Here is a 19,462-nt window from a genome sequence, read left to right on the forward strand (position 1 = left end):
ACCAAAGCCAGGACTCCTGGCCGGAGGTTGATGACCTCATCACTCACCTGATGCTCTGTGATTGGAGAACGTCTGGGTCAGTGGCGTTGAGCAAGGCCACAAAACTGCCCAGGGGGATGTTCTCCATCTTAGTGACCTGGAGGGGGTCAGGAAAGAAGACGGGCCCCTCGTTGACGTCCAGGACAGTGATGTGTACGGTGGCCGTAGAGCTGGAGCCGTAGCCCACATCTGGCACCAGGGGGTCCTCGTTCTCCACCTTGATCAGCAGCGTGTGGAACACTACACTCTCATAGTCCAGAGGCTGGGGGGAGAGGAAAGAAGTGAAGGAGGTGAGAAGAGAAAACATGTAAGGAACAGAAGGGAGACAATAAGACCGGTAGGGAGATGATAAGACCGGTAGGACAGCAACAAAGAGGTGAAGGGGAGAGAACATTTTTAAGAAAAAGTGGGAAAATGGAGGACAGCAGCAAACTGAGTAAAGAGCCAAACTGCAGTGTGCTAGAGAAAAAATATAAAATGTTAGTAAGGTTACAGCTATTCTGTAGTCCTGTATCCTATTTATTTTGCTAAATTGTATGGATTTATTGGAATAATGAGAGCAATAAAAGCTATGAGTGTTACAGGATCTTTAGTGTGCAACCTGTATGTTCATATCTCCAGTGAATAGGACAGATTGTGCAGAAATATCACCATCCACCCTGCCTGTTATAATTAAGTGATAATGCCCGAGAAGCCTGTGTTTGGAGGATATATTGGCACGGGTGTTGTTAGGCCCAAGACCGTGCCAATATATCCTCCAAACACCGACTTTGAGGGCATTATAACTGTTATACAACGGGTTACCAACATATTCAAATAATGATTGACATATTTTCATTAAAAGCACATTTTCATCCTTCCACAAGATATAGTCCCGACACAAATCTAGGGTTGCTAGAGAAGTGACCCAGTCGTTCAGTCTTTTTGTTCTGTGTCTATGGAAACAACCCAGTCGTTCATTCTAAATGTTCCATTGCCAAACTGGCTGGCAACGTTCTTATCCCTTGCTTGCTAGCTAGTCAACTACGGCTAACTTACAGTCACGTCAAAAAGTTCAGACAGAATAACAGAAAAGTAGCTGCATTTGCATTTTTTAAAGCTTTTTTCTAGTTACATTTATTTAAATTAATCCATAACAATGAGCTAATGAGGTGCGATTTTGCCTGGCATAGAGAATGTGCTCACTCGTCAGGACACTGTTGTTCAGAGGAGTTCGCCAACAACACAGTTACAGGAACACAATCACTTCAAACTGAAGCTGGAAAGCTGCCAATTAGCTGCGTTTCATTTGACCTTTTTTTCCAATTGAATTTCTTTGTATATATCCATAAAATTGATGCCAGCTGATTCATGATTTCGACCGGCTGAGAAATGCTGCCTGCCTTTCTGTCTCGTCCTGACTCCCAACATGTTCATTACTATGGGACAGATGGATATCTAATTTGAATATTGAAACAATGTTGCAAATGTCGGAGAGACAGACATTAAGGTTTATACAAATCTCTGTTAAACTAAATGTTAGTCTAAAAGAAATTGGGAGATAATGTCTAGATGCTTTTTATAGTGGAGATCAAGTTTATACATTGCCTGGCTGGGCTGATGAGACAGTGGATTGTGCAGTCAGATGGAACAGATAGGCATTTTAACGTCATAGATTTAGCTGGTGGTCACTTGTGGAAGGGACACCAGCTGGAATGCATTTTTTTAACCAATCAGCATTCAAGATTAGACCCACCCGTTGTGTAATGATACCACAAACAATACCTGTTTTAGCTCATTCATCATTAGGAGGATTGAGAGAGATAGGAGAGTAATTTGAGAGATAATTGAGAGAGATATTTGACCCGTTGCTAAGCCCCGCCCCCTATACTATTGCAACCTCAGTCAACATTTTCCAGGGAAGCCCAATTCCCCTTTCAAACCACTATAGCAGGGGTGTGAAACTCATTTTCCCCCAGGGGCCACAATCGGTGTTCACAGACCGCACTTAAATACTAATATATTTCCTTGCCATCAAAATCTGCAACAACTCATTGCTTTTGGAATTTCTGATGATCCCTGACTGTCTAGCTTTTGTCGCAATGACTGTTACCAAGCTGGACAGAGTGAAGAGACTGTAAATGTAGGTCCATTATTTTCAATTGACCCCATCCATTTTTAGTCATGTTGTACTTTACTTAAAAAGGTCAAGTTTTTTCTGTGAGCCAATAGGGTAACCAAGGTAACCATGGAATGTTTTCCCCCAAGGCGAGCGGGGCCGTGACATTATATCTAATACTAACTGAGAGTATTGTTTTTTTATACAATCACAATGCTGTCAAAGTGTGTTTGTTCTTAAAGAGTCGATTGAATGCACCGCATGTCACACGTGACGTCATTTAGAATTTTGAATAGCTCCCCGTGTGTTTATGCTAGAGACTTACCTGTAGATCAATACCCTCTTTATGCCGACATGGGGCTTGTGAAAGCAGTGTTTTTCTACACATAGGAGGCTCTGAATGCACTGTGCATGAATTCAAAGCTATTAACCATTTTTGGAGCTAACAGTGCTCTCAAACTGTTTGCTGATGTCGACAGTAGATGAGAGAATTTTCTTCCTAATATAGACAATTTACAGTAGCTCGCCAATAGAGGGTGCCTACAGAAATTATTCACACCCCTTGACCTTTTCCACATTTTGTTGTGTTACAGACTGAATTTAAAATGGATTAAATTGTCACTGGCATACACACAATACCCCATAATGTCAAAGTGGAATTATGTTTGTTTTTTAATGTTCCACAAATGAATACAAAACGAATGAAAAGCTGAAATGTCTTGAGTCAATAAGTATTCAACCACTTTTTTATGACAAGCCTAAATTAATTCAAGAGTAAAAATGTCGCTTTTACATAAGTTACATAAGTTGCATGGACTCACTCTGTGTGCAGTAATAGTGTTTAACATGATTTTTGAATGACTACCTGATCTCTGTACCCCACACATACAATTATCTGTAAGGTCCCTCAATAGAGTGGTGAATGTCAAACACAGATTCAACCACAAAGACCAGGGAGGTTTTATAATGCCTCACAAAGAAGGGTACCTGTTATTAGATAGGTAAATTATTTCTAAAAAAGCAGACACTGAATATCCCTGGTATCCCTTAATTACACTTTGGATGGTTTATCAATACACCCAGCTACAACAAAGATACAGGCGTCCCTCCTAACTCTGTTGCCAGAGAGGAAGGAAACCGCTCAGGGATTTCACCATGATTCCAGTAGTGACTTTAAAACAATTACAGAGTTTAATGGCTGTGATAGAACAAAACTGAGGATGGAACAACATTGTAATTCCTCCACAAACAAACCTACTCTGAACAAAAATATAAATGCAACATTTAAAGTGTTGGTCCCAATGTTACATACTCACAAAACGTCTATTTCTCTCAAATGTTGTGCATACATTTATTTACATCCCTTTTAGTGGGCATTTCTCCTTTGACAAGACCATCTATCCACCTGACAGGTGTGGAATTTCAAGAAGCTAAACAGCATGATCAGTACACATGTGCACCTTGTGCTTGGGACAATAAAAGGCCGCTCTAAAATGTGCAGTTTTATCACACAACACAATGCCACAGATGTCTCAAGTTTTGAGGGAGCGTGCAATTGGCATGCTGACTGCAGGAATGTCCACCAGAGCTGTTGCCAGATAATGTATTAATTTCTCTACCATAAGCTGCCTCCAAAATCGTTTTAGAGAATTTGGCAGTATGTTCAATCGTCCTCACAACCGCAGACCATGTGTATGTCATCGTGTGGGTGAGCGATTTGGTGATGTCAACGTTGTGAACAGAATGCCCCCGAATGGTGTCGGTAGGGTTATGGTATTGGCAGGCATGAGCTACGGACAACGAACACAATTTAAATTTATTGATGGCAATTTGAATGCCCAGAGATACCATGACAAGATCCTGAGGCCCATTGTCATACTATTCATCCGCCGCCATCACCTCATGTTTCAGCATGATAATGCATGACCCCATGTCGTTGTACACAATTCCTGGAAGCTGAAAATGCCCCAGTTCTTCCATGGCCTACATACTCACCAGACATGTCACCCATTGAACATGTCTGGGATGCTCTAATTTGATGTATACGACAGCGTGTTCCAGTTCCTGTCAATATCCAGCAACTTTGCACAACCTTTGAAGAGGAGTGGGACAACATTCCACAGGCCACAATCAACAGCCTAATCAACTCTATGCAAAGGAAATGTGTCACGCTGCATAATGAAAATGGTGGTAACACCAGATACTGACTGGGTTTCTGATCTATACCCCTACCTTTTTTGTATATGTATATCTGTATTCACAGTCATGTGAAATCCATAGATAATGGCCAAATAAATGCATTTCAATTGACTGATTCCTTATATGAACTGTAACTCTGTAAAATCGTTGAAATTGTTACATGTTGTGTTTATATTTTGGTTCAGTATAATTAACTGAGTGAAAAGAAGGACACCTGTACAGAATAAAAATATTCCAAAACATGCATCCTGTTTGCAACAAGGAAATAAAGTAATACTGCAAAAATGTGGCAAAGTGATTAACTTTTTGTCCTGAATAGGAAGTGTTATATTTGGTGCAAATCCAATACAACATTACTGAGTACCACTCTCTATATTTTCAAGCATAGCGGTGGCTGCATCATGTCATGGGTATGCTTGTAATCTTTAAGGACTGTGGATTTTTCAGGATAAAATTGAGCTAAGCACAGGCAAAATCCCATAGGAAAACCTGGTTCAGTCTGCTTAAAAACTAAAACACAAAGCCAAATGTACACTGGAGTGGCTTATCAAGAAGACAGTGAATGTTCCTGAATGGCTGAGTTACGGTTTTGACTTAAATGTAATTGAAAATCTATGGCAAGACCTGATAATTGTTGTCTAGCAATGATCAACAACCAATTTGACAGAGCTTGAAGAATTTTTAAAAGAATAATGGACTGTCACGTTCTGACCATCGTTTTCCTTGTTTTAGTGTTGGTCAGGACGTGAGCTGGGTGGGCATTCTATGTTAGATGTCTTGTTTGTCTATTTCTATGTCTGGCCTGATATGGTTCTCAATCAGAGACAGGTGTTAGTCATTGTCTGATTGGGAACCATATTTAGGTAGCCTGGGTTTCACTGTGTGTTGGTGGGTGATTGTCCTGATGTCCGTGTTCTGTGTTTATGTGCACGAGTATTAGGCTGTTTCGGTTTTCGTTACGTTTATTGTTTTGTAGTGTTTGTATTTAGATTCGTGTTGCTTCAGTTTAATAAACATGGATCGCAATCTACACGCCGCATTTTGGTCCGATCCTTGCTACACCTCCTCGTTAGAGGAGCGGTGTGGTAACGGGCAACGGCAAAAGCAGCAGCAGGAACAGAGGCAGCAGCAGCAGGAGCAGCAGACGCAGTGGGAGAGGCTGCACTACTTGGTGAAATGGACTTGGGAGGACGAATTGGACGGTAAAGGACCCTGGGCACAGCCTGGAGAATATCGCCATCCCCAAAGAGGAACTGGAGGCGGCGAAAGCAGAGAGGCACTGGTATGAGGAGGCAGCACGGCGACGTGGATGGAAGCCTGAGAGTCAGCCCCTTGGGGGGGGGGCTCACAGGGAGTATGGCTACGCCAGGTAGGAGACCTGCGCAAACTCCCTGTGCTTACCGGGGGGCTAGAGAGACCGGGCAGGCACCGTGTTATGCTGTGGTGCGCACGGTGTCTCCAGTGCGGGTGCATAGCCCGGTGCGGTACATTCCAGCTCCGCGTATCGGCTGGGCTAGAGTGAGCATCGAGCCAAGTGCCATGAAGCCGGCTCTACGCATCTGGTCTCCAGTGCGTCTCCTTGGGCCGGCTTACATGGCACCAGCCTTGCGCTCGGTGTCTCCGGTTCGCCTGCATAGCCCAGTGCGGGCTATTCCACCTCGCCGCACTGGCAGGGCGACCGAGAGCATTCAACCAGGTAAGGTTGGGCAGGCTCGGTGCTCAAGAGCTCCAGTGCGCCTGCACGGTCCGGTCTACCCAGTACCACCTCCACGCACCAGCCCTCCGGTGGCAGCTCCCCGCACCAGGCTTCCTGTGCGTGTTCTCGGCCCAGTACCACCAGTGCCAGCACCACGCATCAGGCCTACAGTGCGCCTCGCCTGTCCAGCGCTGCCAGAGCCTTCCTCCTCTCCAGCGCTGCCGGAGTCTCCCGCCTGTTTAGCGCTGCCAGAGCCTTCCTCCTCTCCAGCGCTGCCGGAGTCTCCCGCCTGCTTAGCGCTGCCAGAGCCCTCCGTCTCTACAGCGCTGCCCGGAGTCTCCAGTCTGCATAGAGCTGCCAGTCTGTAAGGAGCTGCCAGTCTGCAAGGAGCTGCCAGTCTGCAAGGAGCTGCCAGTCTGCAAGGAGCTGCCAGTCTGCAAGGAGCCGCCAGAGCTGCCAGTCTGCAGGATGCCGTCAGAGCTGCCAGTCTGCATGGAGCAGCCAGGGCCGCCAGTCAGCATGGAGCAGCCAGAGCCGCCAGTCAGCATGGAGCAGCCAGAGCCGCCAGTCAGCATGGAGCAGCCAGAGCCGCCAGTCAGCATGGAGCAGCCAGAGCCGCCAGTCAGCATGGAGCAGCCAGAGCTGCAAGTCAGCATGGAGCAGCCAGAGCTACAAATTTAGCATGGGTCAGCATGGAGCAGCCAGAGCTGCCAGTCAGCATGGAGCAGCCAGAGCTGCTAGTCAGCCAGGATCTTCCAGATCCGCTATTCAGCCAGGATCCGCCATTCAGCCAGGATCTTCCAGATCCGCCAGTCAGCCAGGATCCGCCAGTCAGCCGGGATCTGCCAGAACTGCCAGCCAGCCGGGATCTGCCAGAGCCAACTACCTGCCTGGGCTTCCTCTCAGTGCTGAGCTTCCTCTCAGTGCTGAGCTACCCCTCTGTCCCGAGCTGTCCCTCTGTCCCGAGCTGTCCCTTTGTCCCGAGCTGCCCCTCTGTCCCGAGCTGCCCCTCTGTCCCGAGCTGCCATTAAGGAGGGTAACCTATCTAGGGACGCTAAGGAGGTGGACTAAGACTATTATAGAGTGGGGTCCACGTCCAGCGCCAGAGCCGCCACCGCGGACAGAGGCCCACCCACACCCTCCCCCATAGGTTTAGGTTGTGCATCCGGAGTCCGCACCTTGGAGTGGGGGGGGGGGGGGGGGGGGGGGGGGGGGGGGGGGTACTGTCACGTTCTGACCATCGTTCGTGTGTGTTTTCCTTGTTTTAGTGTTGGTCAGAACGTGAGCTGGGTGGGCATTCTATGTTGGATGTCTTGTTTGTCTATTTCTATGTCTGGCCTGATATGGTTCTCAATCAGAGGCAGGTGTTAGTCATTGTCTCTGATTGGGAACCATATTTAGGTAGCCTGGGTTTCACTGTGTGTTGGTGGGTGATTGTCCTTAGTGTCCTTGTTTCTGTCGCGGAGTTAGTTTGCACCAGTTTAGGCTGTTTCGGTTTTCACATTATGTTTATTGTTTTTGTACAGTTTGTGTTTCTTCATTATTAAATAAACATGGATCGCAATAGCCACGCTGCATTTTGTTCCGACTCTACTTCACCCAAAGAAAGCCGTTACATGGACAAATGTTGCAGAGACTTACCCAGAAAGAATCAACAGCTGTAATCACTGCCAAATGTGAATCTAACACGGTGTGAATACTTATGTAAATTAGATTTTTTTTTTTTTATCAAAAATTTCTAAAAACATGTTTTTACTTTGTCATTACGGTTACTGTTTGTAGATGTGTGTGAGAAAAATATGTGTAATCCATTTTGAATTCAGGCTGCAACACTGTGGAATGGGCTGAGGGAATGGGCTAAGTCAAGGGCTGAATATGAATACTTTCTGAAGGCAACATACATTCAGAGAAAACTAATCATAGCTAACTAGCAATGTTTTCAAAGAGAGCTAGCTAATCAGCTAGGAATCAAGCAATGCAACAATAGTATAATTTCGGAATCAAAAAAGACTTCAATGGGCTCTGTATTTCAGGTGTCATAGTATTTAGGGTGTTCACTCAATGCTCTAGAATGTAGGGGGGAAATTGGTCAATTTTTGCTAATAAATGTATGTCAAAATGTAGTTTTCTTTGCACTATGCCATTGTAAATCCCATACAATTATTCATTAGTTTATTCTCTACAATATTACAACCTATATTATAACTATAATATAATGCTTGTACTTAACAGTGTTAATGAAATAAGAACGCTAGTTTGTTATGACCATTGCTAGTTTAGACTGCGTCGCTCTTGGTTGTAGCTCTCCCATTTTCGGCATTGGGAGATGGCAACATTTGGAGGTGTTTCTGCACTTTGGACCAATCAACATCAACATGATACACTCATTATTTTCATCTCCAGATCCTTGGCTTTCATTGGCTATATTGGTGATCAATCTAAGTTGAGAGGGGCAATGGGAAAGACTCAGAAATACACCATGAAAACTGGAACAGATTGCTTTCATGAATGGTAGATATTGAAATTCAGTCTGCTAGCTTAGTAAATTACTTTAGGGGTAAACATCCTACATAGTTGTGAGTGCCCCTGTTGCACTGTTCAATTATTTAGCCATTTAAATCATGTATTTTTTAAAATGAAAACTCAGTTTTTCCATTTCCCTCATCGGATCCATGGGTTTTAAACATAAGCTTATCTGAGGTGTTGGACTCAACGACAGTTGCTATCCACAGGAGCGCTGGAATTGGTTGCCCAAAATTCTGGGGCAGGGCTTAGCGAAGGGTCAATTGAGAGAACTTTAGGGCCCTGTGGTTACCTTGACAACAGAGAGCATGCCCTCGTTGTTGTCGGGGTTGGTTTGGATTTCGAAGTTCTGAGTGGGGTCACCGTTGATGATGGAGTAAATGGCTCGCCACGCCCCCGTCGCCGGGTCATCTCTGTCATCCACCGTCAGGTTGACCGCCACACCTGTGGAGCCCTCGTCCACATTGGCCTGGAACTGGAGGGACAGAAAGAGACAGAGGGATGAGACTGGTCAACACTTGTGTCATTATAGAGGTATTGACCTGGACACATAGAGACATTACTGGTTATCACACATTTATTATAAACAGGTGGTTTCTATTCAATGGCCTGGAACAAGACACACAGACATTACTGGTCAACACACATACAGATAGCAGACGTACGTTCAACAAGGGAAATAGTTTGCAAAAGTAAGCTAAAGTTAACTAAGACATTCCATTTATTTTGTGTTAGCTGCTTGTGGGTTCAACGTAACTTTTTGGAATGTTCATTCAAATCGTTCAACAAATTGTTATTTACTGTAGTAACATGTTCACCCTTTCAGTTGGACAGTGGTTTAACCTTGATTTTAGGTTAAAAAAAATAAGGGATTTTATCATTAACATCATCATCATCACCTCAGTGGACTTGGGACTGACAAGTGAGGAAGTATGGTGTTTCTCAAGATAGGTTGCCCATGTTACGGTGCGTGAATGAGGACCCAAAAGCGAATCAACTTAAACAGAGCTTCTTTAATTACCAAACATAGGTAGGCTCAGATGGACCGGCAGATTCTGACAGGACAGGACAAGGTTACAGCAAACATGACGACAGTCTGGTTCAGGCATGAATGACACAAACAAACAAGAATCCGACAAGGACAGGAGCAGAAACAGAGAGAGATATAGGGACCTAATCAGAGGGAAAAAGGGAACAGGTGGGGAACGGGGTGAATGGGTAGTTAGAGGAGACAAGGGACAGCTGGGGGAAAGCGGGGGAGAAAAGGTAACCTAACACGACCAGCAGAGGGAGACAGGGTGAAGGGAAAGGACAGAGACAAGACAACATGACAGTACATGACAGTACCCCCCCACTCACCGAGCGCCTCCTGGCGCACTCGAGGAGGAAACCTGGCGGCAACGGAGGAAATCATCAATCAGCGCACGGTCCAGCACGTCCCGAGAGGGAACCCAACTCCTCTCCTCAGGACCGTACCCCTCCCAGTCAACTAGGTACTGATGACCACGGCCCCGAGGACGCATGTCCAAGATTTTACGGACCCTGTAGATAGGTGCGCCCTCGACAAGGATGGGGGGGGGGGGGGGGAAGACGAGCGGGGGCGCGAAGAACGGGCTTAACACAGGAGACATGGAAGACCGGGTGGACGCGACGAAGATATCGCGGAAGAAGAAGTCGCACTGCGACAGGATTAATGACCTGAGAGATACGGAATGGACCAATGAACCGCGGGGTCAACTTGCGAGAAGCCGTCTTAAGGGGAAGGTTCTGAGTGGAGAGCCAAACTCTCTGACCGCGACAATATCTAGGGCTCTTCGTTCTACGCTTATTAGCAGCTCTCACAGTCTGCGCCCTATAACGGCAAAGTGCAGACCTGACCCTCTTCCAGGTGCGCTCGCAACGTTGGACAAAAGCCTGAGCGGAGGGGACGCTGGACTCGGCGAACTGAGATGAGAACAACGGAGGCTGGTACCCGAGGCTACTCTGAAAAGGAGATAGCCCGGTCGCAGACGAAGGAAGCGAGTTGTGGGCGTATTCTGCCCAGGGGAGCTGTTCTGACCAAGACGCAGGGTTGCGAAAAGAAAGACTGCGTAAGATGCGACCAATAGTCTGATTGGCCCGTTCTGCTTGACCGTTAGACTGGGGGTGAAAGCCGGAAGAGAGACTGACGGAAGCCCCAATCAAACGGCAAAACTCCCTCCAAAATTGAGACGTGAATTGCGGACCTCTGTCCGAAACGACGTCTGACGGAAGGCCATGAATTCTGAAAACATTCTCGATGATGATTTGTGCCGTCTCTTTAGCAGAAGGAAGCTTAGCAAGGGGAATGAAATGAGCCGCCTTAGAGAACCTATCGACAACCGTAAGAATAACAGTCTTCCCCGCTGACGAAGGCAGTCCGGTGACAAAATCTAAGGCGATGTGAGACCACGGTCGAGAGGGAATAGGAAGCGGCCTGAGACGGCCGGCAGGAGGAGAGTTACCGGACTTAGTCTGCGCGCAGACCGAACAAGCAGCCACGAAACGACGCGTGTCATGCTCCCGGGTGGGCCACCAGAAACGCTGGCGAATGGAAGCAAGCGTACCCCGAACGCCAGGGTGGCCGGCTAACTTGGCAGAGTGAGCCCACTGAAGAACGGCCAGACGAGTAGGAACGGGAACGAAAAGAAGGTTCCTAGGACAAGCGCGCGGCGACGGAGTTTGAGTGAGTGCTTGCTTTACCTGCCTCTCAATTCCCCAGACAGTCAACCCGACAACACGCCCCTCAGGGAGAATCCCCTCGGGGTCAGTGGAGGCTACTGAAGAACTGAAGAGACGAGACAAAGCATCAGGCTTGGTGTTCTTAGAGCCCGGACGATAAGAAATCACGAACTCGAAACGAGCGAAAAACAGCGCCCAACGCGCCTGACGCGCATTAAGTCGTTTGGCAGAACGGATGTACTCAAGGTTCCTATGGTCAGTCCAAACGACAAAAGGAACGGTCGCCCCCTCCAACCACTGTCGCCATTCGCCTAGGGCTAACCGGATGGCGAGCAGTTCGCGGTTACCCACATCATAGTTACGTTCCGACGGCGACAGGCGATGAGAAAAATACGCGCATGGGTGGACCTTGTCGTCAGAGAGGGAGCGCTGAGAAAGGATGGCTCCCACTCCCACCTCTGACGCGTCAACCTCGACAACGAACTGTCTAGAGACGTCAGGTGTAACAAGGATAGGAGCGGATGTAAAACGATTCTTGAGGAGATCAAAAGCTCCCTGGGCGGAAACGGACCACTTAAAGCACGTCTTGACAGAAGTAAGGGCTGTGAGAGGAGCTGCCACCTGACCGAAATTACGGATGAAACGACGATAGAAGTTCGCGAAGCCGAGAAAGCGCTGCAGCTCGACGCGTGACTTAGGGACGGGCCAATCAATGACAGCTTGGACCTTAGCGGGATCCATCTTAATGCCTTCAGCGGAAATAACAGAACCGAGAAATGTGACGGAGGAGGCATGAAACGTGCACTTCTCAGCCTTCACAAAAAGACAATTCTCTAAAAGGCGCTGGAGGACACGTCGAACGTGCTGAACATGAATCTGGAGTGACGGTGAAAAAATCAGGATATCGTCAAGGTAAACGAAAACAAAGATGTTCAGCATGTCTCTCAGGACATCATTGACTAATGCCTGAAAGACAGCTGGAGCGTTAGCGAGGCCGAAAGGAAGAACCCGGTATTCAAAGTGCCCTAACGGAGTGTTAAACGCCGTCTTCCACTCGTCCCCCTCCCTGATGCGCACGAGATGGTAAGCGTTACGAAGGTCCAACTTAGTGAAAAACCTGGCTCCCTGCAGGATCTCGAAGGCTGAAGACATAAGAGGAAGCGGATAACGATTCTTCACTGTTATGTCATTCAGCCCTCGATAATCTATGCAGGGGCGCAGAGACCCGTCCTTCTTCTTGACAAAAAAAAACCCCGCTCCGGCGGGAGAGGAGGAGGGGACTATGGTACCGGCGTCAAGAGCTACAGACAAATAATCTTCGAGAGCCTTACGTTCGGGAGCCGACAGAGAGTATAGTCTACCCCGGGGGGGGGTGGTTCCCGGAAGGAGATCAATACTACAATCATACGACCGGTGTGGAGGAAGAGAGGTGGCCCTGGACCGACTGAACACCGTGAGCAGATCGTGATATTCCTCCGGCACCCCTGTCAAATCACCAGGCTCCTCCTGTGAAGAAGAGACAGAGGAAACAGGAGGGATAGCAGACATTAAACATTTCACATGACAAGAGACGTTCCAGGAGAGGATAGAATTACTAGACCAATTAATGGAAGGATTATGACAAACTAGCCAGGGATGGCCCAAAACAACAGGTGTAAAAGGTGAACGAAAAATTAAAAAAGAAATGGTTTCACTATGATTACCAGAAACAGTGAGGGTTAAAGGTAGCGTCTCACGCTGAATCCTGGGGAGAGGACTACCATCCAGGGCGAACAAGGCCGTGGGCTCCTTTAACTGTCTGAGAGGAATGTCATGTTCCCGAGCCCAGGTCTCGTCCATAAAACAGCCCTCCGCCCCAGAGTCTATTAAGGCACTGCAGGAAGCTGACGAACCGGTCCAGCGTAGATGGACCGACAAGGTAGTGCAGGATCTTGAAGGAGAGACAGGAGTAGTAGCGCTCACCAGTAGCCCTCCGCTTACTGACGAGCTCTGGCCTTTTACTGGACATGAAGTGACAAAATGACCAGCGGAACCGCAATAGAGACAGAGGCGGTTGGTGATTCTCCGTTCCCTCTCCTTAGTCGAGATGCGGATACCTCCCAGCTGCATGGGCTCAGCACCCGAGCCGGCAGAGGAAGATGGTAGTGATGCGGAGAGGGAGGCGACGGAGAGCGCGAGCTCCTTTCCACGAGCTCGGTGACGAAGATCAACCCGTCGCTCAATGCGAATAGCGAGTTCAATCAAGGAATCCACGCTGGAAGGAACCTCCCGGGAGAGAATCTCATCCTTTACCTCTGCGCGGAAACCCTCCAGAAGACGAGCGAGCAAGGCCGGCTCGTTCCAGCCACTGGAGACAGCAAGAGTGCGAAACTCAATAGAGTAGTCTGTTATGGATCGATTGCCTTGACATAGGGAAGACAGGGCCCTGGAAGCCTCCTCCCCAAAAACAGATCGATCAAAAACCCGTATCATCTCCTCCTTAAAGTCTTGATACTGGTTAATACACTCAGCCCTTGCCTCCCAGATTGCCGTGCCCCACTCACGAGCCCGTCCAATAAGGAGAGATATGACGTAGGCGACACGAGCAGTGCTCCTGGAGTAAGTGTTGGGCTGGAGAGAAAACACAATATCACACTGGGTGAGGAACGAGCGGCATTCAGTGGGCTCCCCAGAGTAACACGGCGGGTTATTGATTCTGGGCTCCGGAGATTCGAAAGCCCTGGAAGTGGCCGGTGGATCGAGGCGGAGATGGTGAACCTGTTCTGTGAGGTTGGAGACTTGGGTGGCCAGGGTCTCAACGGCATGTCGAGCAGCAGACAATTCCTGCTTGTGTCTGCCTAGCATCGCTCCCTGGATCTCGACGGCTGAGTGGAGAGGATCCGAAGTCGCTGGGTCCATTCTTGGTCGGATTCTTCTGTTACGGTGCGTGAATGAGGACCCAAAAGCGAATCAACTTAAACAGAGCTTCTTTAATTACCAAACATAGGTAGGCTCAGATGGACCGGCAGATTCTGACAGGACAGGACAAGGTTACAGCAAACATGACGACAGTCTGGTTCAGGCATGAATGACACAAACAAACAAGAATCCGACAAGGACAGGAGCAGAAACAGAGAGAGATATAGGGACCTAATCAGAGGGAAAAAGGGAACAGGTGGGGAACGGGGTGAATGGGTAGTTAGAGGAGACAAGGGACAGCTGGGGGAAAGCGGGGGAGAAAAGGTAACCTAACACGACCAGCAGAGGGAGACAGGGTGAAGGGAAAGGACAGAGACAAGACAACATGACAGTACATGACAGCCCAGTCTGAATCCCGCTCCTCTCGAATGTGACTCACATCTAGAGGCTATTAAAAGCATAACGTTTTATCTCACTTACATCATTTACATCTCTCAAGTGCTATTGAGTTGAATCCAGTGTCAAACTCCTCTCCCTCCTCTCTCTGGAGCGGTTCAAGAGCTTCAAGTGTCCACATCACGAAGGCTCTATCATGGTCCACACACACCAACACAGTCGTGAAGAGGGCAAGACAACGCCTCTTCACCCTCAGGAGGCTGAAAAGACTTGGCATGGGCCCTCAGATCCTCAAAAGGTTATACAGAGCACCATTGAGAGCATCTTGACTGGCTGCATCACTGCTTGGTATGGCAACTGCTTGGCATCCGACCGCAAGGCATTACAGAGAGTAGTGCGTACGGCCCAGTACATCATGGGGCCGAGCTCCATGCTATCCAGGACCTCTACACCAGGAGGTGTCAGAGGACGGCCCTAAAAATGTTCAAATACTCCAGCCACCCAAGTCATAGACTGTTCTCGCACGGCAAGCTGTACCGTTGTACCAAATCTGGAACCAACAGGAACCTGAACAGCTTCTAACCGCAAGCCATAAGACTGCTAAATAGTATGTTAAATCGTTAACCAAATAGCTAGCTGGAGTATCTGCATTGACCTTTTTTGCATTCACTTTTTTGACTCAGAGTATGTGGTCAGGGGGCACTGACACTGTGTCCCAAATTAAAATTAGAACTGACCAGGTGACTGACCAGGTGAAAGCTACACTATGATCCCTTATTGATGTCACTTGTTAAATCCACTTCAATCATGTAGAAGAAGGCAGGTTAAAGAAGATGTTTTAAGCCTTCAGACAATTGAGACATGGATTGTGTATGTGTGCCTTTCAGAGGGTGAATGGGCAAGACAAAATATTTAAGTGCCTTTGAATGCGGTATGGTAGTAGGTGCCAGGCACACCAGTTTGTGTCAAGAACTGCAATGCTGGTATTTCACGCTCAACAGATTCCCATGTGTATCAAGAATAGTCCACCACCCAACTGACATCCAACCAACTTGACACAACTGTGGAAAACATTGTAGTCAACATGGGCCAGCATCCCTGTGGAACGCTTTTAACACCTTTAACAACTAAATATTAGGAAGGTGTTAATGTTTTGTACACTCAGTGTATGTTGTGACATTGGTGTAAAACCATAATCATCATCAAGTGATCCCCACCCTATTCCCTTTATAGTGCACTACTTTTGACCAGGGTACAAAAGGTGCCATTTGGGATGCAGACTATGTGTCTGTGAATGCCAGGTTAAGCAGTCTGAGGGCTGTACTGAGGCTGTCCGGGGTGAAGCAGCACTGAGACTGACCGGGTGAAGCAGCACTGAGACTGTCCGGGCTGAAGCAGCATTGAGGCTGTCCAGGGTGATGCAGCACTGAGATTGTCCAGGGTGAAGCAGCACTGAGATTGTCCGGGCTGAAGCAGCACTGAGACTGTCTGGAGTGAAGCAGCACTGAGGCTATCTGGAGTGAAGCAGCACTGAGGCTATCCTTGAGTGAAGCAGCACTGAGGCTATCTGGAGTGAAGCAGCAGCAGCAGCAATCAATGTTTTATATGTAAGTCAGCAGGACTCTAAAAACTAGTTTGTGTGGAACGAAAGAAATACAGACGTGCATGCATGCAAGTGAGCTCTATCCTATGCCCTTCCCACAGAATCTCCATTTGTTTCTCATTGTCACTCCTACCCTATTGTTGTAGAGAACCCTTAATCTGATTCATATCAGGAATGTATTCTGCTTGGCAGCCACTTTGTTGTAGTGTGCATTGTGAAGCAGAGGAATACTCTAGGAGCCTTAATGCATCTAGCCGAAAGCAATTCCCTCTCTCTCTGTCAGGACCATTATTGTATCACAGTTTACAGAGTAATCTATCAGGCACACAACGCCCTGTTTAAGGACAGTGCCGTGTTCCAGATGATGGTGTTTTCTGTCAGGATGGTATTTTGGGTCACAGATTACCGCTCGCTCTTCCCAACACCATGCATTGGTTGTTGGAATAGAGCCCTTTCAAAAACAAACTTTACACAACTCAGTCATTTAGGCTACAGAGGACAGCAGCAAAATGTTCTTCTAAAGGAGAGAAAGGAAGAAAAAGAAACAGAGAAAAAGAGGGAAAGAAAAATATACCTGGGGTAACACAGCTAGTTTACAAACCTAACCCTATTCTAATGTTAAACCTCAAACGGCATCCTCAATGGGAGGGAACATGGCCTGTTGCTAAGCACCATGACATCCTGTTCTATGGCTGCTTTCCCCCTGTGATTACAACAGTTACACACTACTTACACGCTGATTAGCAGGATAGCAGGCTGCTGTAGCTGCAGACCAGACCTCAGCCTCCCTCCCTCCCCAAGAACCCCCGTGGATCGTAGCGCTGCGGCTGTGCGGTGCACCGCGGAGAGGGAACGTTCCCATTCCACAGGCATAAGACAACCCACAAAAGCCATTACCACAGACAGAGCACGGAATCAGGGATGTCCCACTGATCAGGGATCCCTGAATAATTCTAATAATGAGCTGCCTTGAATATTCTTCTGCTTAAATAGTGTGGTGATTTTGTTGCAGGAGTAAATGGATAGCCACACTCCTCCAGTGATACTTTGAAACGGCCTCTACGAATAGTAAACAGGTTTTTGGGATCCTTCTTCAAGGTGCATTGAAAGATTTGAGGAGGACAAATTGTTGCGCACACACACACACACACAGAGAAAGATCACTGGCCATTCGGGTTTCATTTAATCATCTCAAGCAGCCATGCGGTCAGAAGGATGTATTCAATCTCTGTCGCCCGTTACCACTGAGCCCCTGCCCTGCTACTGATAAGACCCCAATACCTCTGAGGACACAAAGTAACCAGCGGTGTGAGAGGATGAGGGAAATAACCACTAACTCAGACTGGCCCTGGTGTGTCATACACACACAGACAGGGTGTGTGTGTGCACGTGCGTGTGCGTGACCCTGGGTTCTTGTTTTGTGTTCTTGTGGTGTGTGTGTGTGTTCTTGTGTATATCGGAGAGAGAGACAAACAGACCCAGAGCCAGCCCCAGAACCAATTATAGAGCAAGGGAGCTCTGTTAACACACAGTGAAGGGATGACCAGGTCAGTAGAGGCCAAACCAGGGCAGTTCAATGCAGGCCAGAGGAGAAACACATACACCCTCTGATTTAACTTAACTGCCTGCTAGGGATTAGAGCCATACATTCACCAGCTGTCATATTGGGACTCATATCAGCTGACTGGATGATCCCATTGAGTTGACCTGCTAATAACAGTTTGACAGCTCTGTGGTGAACACTAGCACTACCCATTTCATATGATATGGGCCCATCACAATAACAATGTCCCCCCGCCTGCAACCTGACACAACTGTAGTTCAACAGACCATCAACAGGTGAAGGAGGGAGGAAGCAGCCACTCTTAAATCCACCCACTGGCTGAATCAACGTTGTTTCCACGTCATCGCAACAAAGAAAATCAATGTGATGACGTTGAATCAATGTGGAAAACTGATTGGATTTGAAAAAAGGAATCAACGTAAGGGAATTTCATATTTCTTTCACCCAAATTTTAACCTCAATATTTTTCAAAAACTAAACGTTGTACTGATGTCTGTGTCCAGTGGGCAGAGATTGTCTTTAGGGCCATCATACAATGCATACTTCTTGTTTACTATGAAAATGGCCTGGCATATCTCACTGTGCATTTCCCACTTGTTGCTGACAATGCATATTGATCTAATATGGGGATATAATGGGAGCAGGGGGTCAATATCAAACCTCATTAACACCACTTTGGAAATGACTTCCTATTTCTTTTTAACTTTTCCAATCATTCTACGCCAGCTGGCACTATGAGCCTGTTGGAAGCCAACGACCCTAAATGTATTGCCTTTGTTGAGATATCCACTCTATGTGCTGTCAATGACCACTGCCTGTCGGTCTGTCCCTGGCCTTCCTCTCCACATGTGATTAGGATATGGCGATTGGCTGCTCATCCTGCATTAACGTTAATAAGTGGAGTGAAGAGGAGAAAGAAAATCTCTCTCTCCCTCTCCCGCTCTCTGCTCACAGTGATAAAACTATACCGTCACACACTCATCATACTCATCTTTTTACACCTCCACCACCCCTCCTACTCGGCAGCCCACCATCCCCCCCATCATCTGACAGACCACAGAAAAGAGAGATAAACTTACAGTGGTCCCGGACAGTCAGACAGAATGGCTTAAAATTTAAATGTGGTTTGATTTGGTTGGTCTGACAGAGAGACAGCCATGCAGGGAGAGAGTACAGCAGAGCAGCTGTTCATTTGTCCTAATGGAAAGTGCTTTGTGACATCTCTGTGGCATCATAGATTGAGCTGACAGCAAACACACAGTGCCATGTCACTTTAGTCCCTGAGGAGACAACACTATTCCCCTAAGGAGCTGTGACATCACAGCAGAGGTGTAGACTCTTAAAGGGACAGTGCGTCTTTCTACAGACAGTGTTGTTCTTTCTCTTTCTGCTGGCTGGCATAATCTGACCGGTTCCCCTCTTTCCACTGGGATTCTCTGCCTCTAACCCTATTACAGGGGCTGAGTCACTGGCTTACTGGGGCTCTTTCATACCGTCCCTGGGAGGGGTGCGTCACCTGAGTGGGTTGAGTCACTGATGTGATCTTCCTGTCTGGGCCCCCCCCCCCCCCCCCCCCCCCCGCCCCCCCTCCCCCCTTGGGTTGTGTCGTGGCGGAGATCTTTGTGGGCTATACTCGGCATTGTCTCAGGATGTTAAGTTGGTGGTTGAAGATGGTGTGGAGGCTGTGCTTTGGCAAAGTGGGTGGGGTTATATCCTTCCTGTTTGGCCCTGTCCGGGGGTGTCCTC

At 47.6% G+C, this 19,462-nt stretch overlaps 1 protein-coding gene across 2 annotated transcripts in view; it reads right to left on the reverse strand.

Moving 5' to 3' along the window:
* Positions 1–19,462, reverse strand: part of cdh13 (cadherin 13, H-cadherin (heart)) — a 526,708-nt gene that overhangs the window by 92,765 nt on the left and 414,481 nt on the right. For both annotated transcript variants that reach the window (XM_036954055.1, XM_036954048.1), the window contains 2 exons: positions 8,848–9,030; positions 48–301 (listed from right to left, as the gene is read on the reverse strand). In XM_036954055.1, coding sequence (XP_036809950.1) covers positions 48–301; positions 8,848–9,030 — 437 coding nt within the window. The remainder of the gene's footprint in view (positions 1–47; positions 302–8,847; positions 9,031–19,462) is intronic.

Source organism: Oncorhynchus mykiss, chromosome 2 (genome assembly GCF_013265735.2).
Source record: "Oncorhynchus mykiss isolate Arlee chromosome 2, USDA_OmykA_1.1, whole genome shotgun sequence".
NCBI lineage: Eukaryota > Metazoa > Chordata > Actinopteri > Salmoniformes > Salmonidae > Oncorhynchus > Oncorhynchus mykiss.